At 40.0% G+C, this 6,950-nt stretch overlaps 1 protein-coding gene across 1 annotated transcript in view; it reads right to left on the bottom strand.

The window, feature by feature from the left end:
* SOS2 (son of sevenless homolog 2 (Drosophila)) overlaps positions 1 to 6,847 on the bottom strand; it is a 97,710-nt gene extending 90,863 nt beyond the window's left edge. Inside the window, 2 exon segments of the mRNA XM_005867905.2 lie at positions 6,672 to 6,721; positions 6,724 to 6,847. Coding sequence (XP_005867967.2) covers positions 6,672 to 6,721; positions 6,724 to 6,832 — 159 coding nt within the window. The 5' untranslated portion in view covers positions 6,833 to 6,847.
* Between the last annotated feature and the right edge of the window lie 103 nt (positions 6,848 to 6,950).

Here is a 6,950-nt window from a genome sequence, read left to right as displayed (position 1 = left end):
CTTGGCTTTCTCCATCACTGGAGCAAGCAAGCCTCCTGTTTGCTTCAGCTGCCTGACTGCCGGCCGCCATCTTGGTTGGCAGTTAATTTGCATATCGCCCTGATTAGCCAATGGGAAGCGTGTTGGAGGTATGGTTAATTACCATGTTTGTCTATTATTAGATAGGATGAGGTAAGTTACAGGACAGGAAAATCATTCTATTTAGGTTAATATCAGGTGATGGCTTACCATAAAATAATCAAAACATGTAAAAGAGACTATTAGCTGAAGCTAAAATTTTTGTCATTAAAATTTTCCTTGATTAGAATGAAATAGCATGTGATCTGTAAGACTAGATCAATGGTGCCCAACTTGTTCCAGTGGCAGAGAATTTGGAAGTCACAGTGTTACTTTAACTCTACACATTAAAATGTGAAATGTGGAACACTATATATTTCAAAACCTTTCTACTTAACTATCATATGTTTTATATAAGAGAGGAATTTTAGGTTGTTAATTTTTAACGTGACTAGACTACATGAGATAATGCTAAATCCATTAGTTCCATTAAAATTCCTTCCTGATTCAAATATGCAGGCTAACAGAGGCTATAATCAAACTACTGTTCCCTTGAAAGAGAGGCCATGGTTAATATAAAAGACATACTTGATTTATGTCAAGTGGTAACACAGGTAATGCTTTGCATACTCAGCATAAAACACTTTAATGGAATAGTTTTGCTGCAAATATACCATAGCAAACTTAAACTGAATTTAGAAGACTGCTAAATCATGCCCGACAGGGAGCTAAATGCAGTAAGTTAAAATGCATCCCCAATGCTCATACAGTTCTGGCTTAAACCCCTTGGGTCATTTTGGGTCAATTCTTAGTTTGGCATAATTCCAAATGACTCCCTGAAGTTCTACTGTTATATTCAGTGGCTTTAGGAAATCCAGAACAGGCCACAAAAATCATAGGGTCTCCTATTAGTTTCTAGCTTTCAATTGGAGTGATATTTTCAAAAAGCAATTTTGATCAAGTTAATCTAATTACTTTGTTATATAAATAACCCTATAGGACTTCCTTAACCTGGTCTCCCCAAAGTCTCCCCACTAGTTTCATCTCCTTCCTTCTTTAAAACAAGTCAGGCTCCTACCCTTCTCTAGGCCACAAAACCTTTCTTGCCCCCTTTCCTTTGTTTTGTTAATTCCTGTTGATCTTTCAGATAATTATTTACTTCTTCAGTCCTCTCTGCCACAGCCATTTAGAATGAAAGTTTTATTAGTGCAGGGGTTGTGCTACAACCTCAGTATCAAGAATAGTGCCTGGACACTGGCCGGTGTAGTTCAGTGATTAGAGTGTCGACCACCAGTGCACCAAAGGGTGGAGGGTTTCATTGTGGGTCAAGGGCAAGTATCTGGGTTGCAGGTTTGAACCCTGACCTTGGCCGGGGCAGTGAGGGAGGCAACCAATCCATGTGTCTCTTTCACATTGATGTCTCTCTCTCCCCCTCTCTCATTCTGTCTCTCCCTCTCCCCCCTCCCTCCCTTCCACTCTTTCTAAAAATCAATGGGAAAAAATAGCCTCGGGTGAGGATTAACAACAACAAAAAAGAATAATGCCTGGCACACAGGAGGCACTCAATATATATCTGAATATGTCCTCCAGAACTCAGCACAATGTTACTTCCTTGACCTTCTCATGTCAGTGACATCAATTTTATTCTCTCAAAGCACCATACTCTTCTTCTAGGCCCCAGGAAAGAGCCAGTGCAATCTTCTAAAAACAGTTCCAACAGACATTAGTGCAAAGGCAGAAGCATTAGAATCTTTCAGATTTCACAAAAACATTTCTGAAACAAAACTCCCCACCCTCTTTTTTCTTGCCTGCTATTAATTAAGTGTGAGACATTTTCTCACACTTCTTAAATCTTAGACAGATATCTAAGAGCAAACTAATGATTAGGGTGGGGAGTCGATATTTAACCTGAATCAAATTAGTCTTAGGAACAAAGTAATTCAACCAATTCTTTTTAGCTCTCTATGATATCTGTACTACGGATAGTAGGACAATAGATAATTTCTTTGCCATAGCTAGCCTGCAGAGGAACACCTTACAGAAAAGACATGCACAAGGGAAATATCAAGGACTAAAAAAACCTGATAAAATGACATTAAGGCCTTGGCTATGTGGCTTGGTTGGTTGGAGCATCGTCCCATACACCAAAAGGTTGCAGTTTCGATTCCCAGTCAGGGCACATACCTAGGTTGTGGGTTCAATCCCCAGTCAGGGCAAGTACCAGAGGCAATGGATCAATATTTCTCCTTCATATCAATGTTTCTTTCTCTCTCTCAATAAAAATATATCCTCGGGTGAGGATCATAAAAAAAAATGACATTAAGGCATGTTTCCCATATGTAAAATGCTTACACTAACATTTCTCAGCATACAATCAAACAGCACATGCACAAAATACCAAAGGCATTTCTAAGACGCAGGCAATAAACTGCATTTACAAATATATCCCACGCTCTTTTCCCCGCTCCCTCTCCCCCCCGCCCCCAAGTAATACGATAGCTTCAATGTTCTTGGGGAGTAGTGGTGAAGGCATTTATGTTTCTGGCTCTTTTAGGTAAGATACATAATTTAGCAGTAATGTTAACAATGCATGTATTACCCATTAGTAGCATCATTTTGCTCTGCTTTACCCTTTGTAGTTCTGTATGCATTTAAATGCTGAAGATGAAGTTCTGTTTTAAAAGTTAAAAAACAAAATAAAACAAAAAGTTAAAGAACACATTCCTATTTCCAACATTATTTTTCCATCAATGTTCATATTTCTACATAGTGAGATGAATATTTAATGTTGGTTTAAAAATATCCCTTGCATTTTCAAAGTCAACAATGGTGACTTTGCCAAATATATATCTATATATAAAAAAGGCTAATATGTTAAGTGTCCGACCATTCAACAGGTAGCTATGACATGCACTGACCACCAGGGGGCAGACGCTCAACGCACAGGCATGGAAACATGGAACAGACTGATGAATCTCAGAGGGAAGGGAGGAGGGCAGGAAGAGATTAACCAAAGATCTTATATGTATACTAGAGGCCTGAGCACTCTCACAATCCAGGACCCTCAGGGGATATCAGAGAGCTGGTTTTGGCCCGATCCCCACAGGCCAGGCCGAGGGACTCTACCGGCGCCAGTGGGGTCCCTCAGCGTGGCCTGCGGGGATAGGGCCAAAACCGGCTCTCCAACATCCCCCGAGGGGTCCCAGATTGTGAAAGGACACAGGCCAGGCTGAGGGACCCCACCAGTGCATGAATCCGTGCACCGGGCCTCTAGTACACACACACACACACACACACACACACACACACACACATTTTTTCCCCCACAAAATTTAGCCAAAATTTGAAAATAAGCAAAAGAGATTCCTAGGTGTTCTTCAGTGCAGTGTTGTGCTAGAACCTTTGATTGCTCTCTATTGACTGGGCTATTACAAATCTATAAGATTAATTTAGAGCTTTTTATCTGTTACAGATGCAAGTTCTAATTTGTAGAAAAGATAACCCAAAATTTACTGTTTATATTCTTTTTTAAAATATTTTTATTGATTTCAGAGAGGAAGGGTGATAGAGAGAGCTGGAAACATCAGTGATGAGAGAGAACCACTAATTGGCTGCCTCCTGCAGGCCCCCCAACTGGGCATCGAGCCTGCAACCTGGGTATGTGCCCTTTACCAGAATCGAACCTGGGACCCTTCAGTCCACAGGCCGACGCTCTATCCACTGAGCCAAACGGGCTAGGGCTACTGTTTATATTCTTCTAGGACAAGCATGTCAAACTTGTGGTCCATGGGTATGCAGCCCACAACAAATATTTTTGTGGCCCAGACAATATAACGGTATTGTAAGAAACATTTTAATAAAAACTTAGTAACTTAATTTTTACAATATCCTGTTATACATAATTATTAATAATGAACTACAGCGTTCGCTAATGACTGATTACTATAATCGTGTTGCATTCATTTCCCTTACGCACCAGCACACCATTTCTCCCCACTAATATTAGCAGCGAATATTTTAGCAGCCGATGGCCACGTCATTAGTCTTGGACTGACTTGTTTGGTGTGCACAACAGGAAATATTTCGCTTTTGGAGAACAAGAAAAATAGGTTTATTTGCATTACACTTATTCATTTGTGCAGTTATTCAGTGTCTGGTTAATGTTCAAGAAAAAGTATTAATTTTTATTAAAATGTTCTATTATTTTATGTTAATGATTACTCTTTTACTTCAGCCCTTTGTATTCAGCATGTCTCTATCGAAATAAACCTAAGTTTCTATGAAAATTGAAGCTTTTGTTTTTTTGCAGCCCACATAAACTTAAACCTTGTTTATTTGGCCCGTGTTAGCCTTTGAGTTTGACATGCTTGTTGTAGGATATTAACTAATTTTGTATTTAAACCAACAATCTTGCCTTAACATTCCTTTATTAAATTGCCTATAAATTTTCATATTAAGTGGCTTTAACAGCTTATTAGTTTCCTCATTAAGTCATGAGTTGAATCCAAATCATTGACATTTATGGGGGGGTCAAAGGTAGGCTTACAGTTGTTCGTATGAAAAATACTACTACAAACAACTGTAAACCTACTTTTGTCCCACTTTGTATTTGGTGAGTGTTATGATTTTATCTTTCTGAAAATTACACTTTAACAGTTTTAGAGCTTCCACCAAGATGCCCAGGTGGACTACCCTGATAGAGCCAATTAAAACTACACTGCTTCTTTCATATGCATATACAGACATTCCTTACAGAACTCTGAGCTCCTAATTGCTCTCATTTTTATAAACCAAAACCTCAAAGTTGAGAATTTCAGCCTAGATGGTAAGCACTTTTTGAGCAGGGTCTTTCTTTTACTCATCTTTGCATTCTTAGAATCCAGTATGGTGCCAAGTACCTAATGTGTTCAACAAATGTTAAACAAAGGTAGAGTACTCCACATGTTCAATAGCAACACCAACTGGAAGAGAAAATCCTATTAGTCTATTGCTACTTCTACTAATAATGGTAGTAGTCTTTGTAACTATCTGTTCAGCTGGAGGAAGGAAGCCAAGTTCCAGATGCTTTGAATGTGAAGACAGAACTTCCCCAGAATGGCAGGAATTCTCACTGTGCAAAGACATGGGTGGCAGGTACATACCAGAATTTAACACATCCTGGAAAGAAACCCTTAGCAGAATTATAAACTTACATGTTGCAATATCACAAATATCTAAATACCGCAAAACTAGGCATAATCCAAATTACTAATACCAAAAATTTTCTAAAAATATAAAAAAAGGTCTTCTGTGAAAATATACCAATTGTATAATAGGAAAATAATAAATTAAATAGAAATTGCTTTTTGAATTTATCTCAAAAGACCAAATTTTCTTAGATATATTTATTCCATAAGCAAAGGATATATAAGAACTGTGGAATAAGACAATACAGATCTACAAAGCACATGAGTTCCAGGAAAAACAAACATAACATGTAAGTGCAAAACAATAGTCTCAGAGCAATGGATGCTAGTCCTGGCTTTGCTTCCAGCATAACCTGAAGAAGTCAATTTGTATCTGTGCATGAAGGATTATCAGGGTCAAAACTACCTATTAAATAAGTTATGCAACACACACTCATGTACTATTTGCTAACAGAAAGTGCTAGTAGATAGATACCTGCATCACACTGCCAACCATACAGACTCCATCGCACTTGTGTGTGGCGGAAGGGTCAATTACTACCTAAACCTTTTCCTTTGCTCTGAACGCAGGCCGGAGTTCACTATCACCACTCAGCACACGCTCCATTTCTTTCCCTCTCCTTTTAGAATAGGGCTGCCCATAGAAGGGAGGTCAATGTGATACACTTTAACACCTCGTGTACCAGCAAAATAACCTTCTAGCTGCCTGCCCCTAGTCACTTCCACCAAGTTCTTCAAAAAGACATGGCTTGGCCCAAGGAGGCACTACATCTCCTTGGAAGAACTAGGAAAAGAATGGAAAATGCGAAACTCTGAATGCACGAGGACAATGTTTTTACCTTGAATATATACGACTTCCTTTCATTTATAGAAATTTAATGTATACTAGTAAAATTTTAGTTTCCAAGTGCAGTTTTTTAATGTTTAATCTCCTTATTATCTTATCATGTACTTCGTTATTTTGTACAAATGGCAGAAGGAACCCAGTCTGCGCCGATGGCATGGAAAGTCCATGTTCGGTAGGCGTGATATCTTCTCACTTACAGTCTTTACATTTGTCTTCACAGATCTGACCTGATTATAAACGTGACAGTATGATTATCACCTGAATTCACAGAGGGAAGACGGCAGCATCTACGGGAGAGACGCACCCTAGCGATGCACCCAAACTCAAAAGGTGGATTTTTTTTTTTTTAATGAGTTACATCTTTTTTTATCCTCTTAAAAGGATTCCAAGTTCTAAATGACCAAACTCGACAGGGGCAATCTCTCGTAAACAAGCACTTTCGGGAAGTGGGGGGCACTTGAGAGTGATCTCGGGTCCATGGGAGAGCGCGGCCCCCTGACGCTCGCACATGTCAAACGCATCCATGTCACCACCAGCACTGCCCCTCGGCGAGCCGACGCCCGGGGAGCCCCGCCACGCACCGGCCTGAAGGGAATCCCGGGCCCGGGGAGGTGCTTTTGTCTGAGAAACTAACTACCGGCCGGACGGCCTCTCGCCGAATCCAGCCTGAGGACAACACATTGGTCAACGGCGGAAGTTGCCTGACGAAATGACCGCAACAGAAATCCAGTATTAAGATCATAACAAAACCTTCCTTCCGGGCCAAGCCAAAAACATAAAAACAAACAAAACAAAAAACCTTGAGAAAACGTCCTTCTGGATGACGCAGGCCATCAGGAGCGCCCCCGTCGCCAGCCGGA

Source organism: Myotis brandtii, unplaced genomic scaffold (genome assembly GCF_000412655.1).
Source record: "Myotis brandtii unplaced genomic scaffold, ASM41265v1 scaffold253, whole genome shotgun sequence".
In the NCBI taxonomy this organism is placed as follows: Eukaryota; Metazoa; Chordata; class Mammalia; order Chiroptera; family Vespertilionidae; genus Myotis; species Myotis brandtii.
The sequence above is the reverse complement of the archived record's forward strand: the minus strand, read 5'-3'. Positions and strand labels throughout refer to the sequence as shown.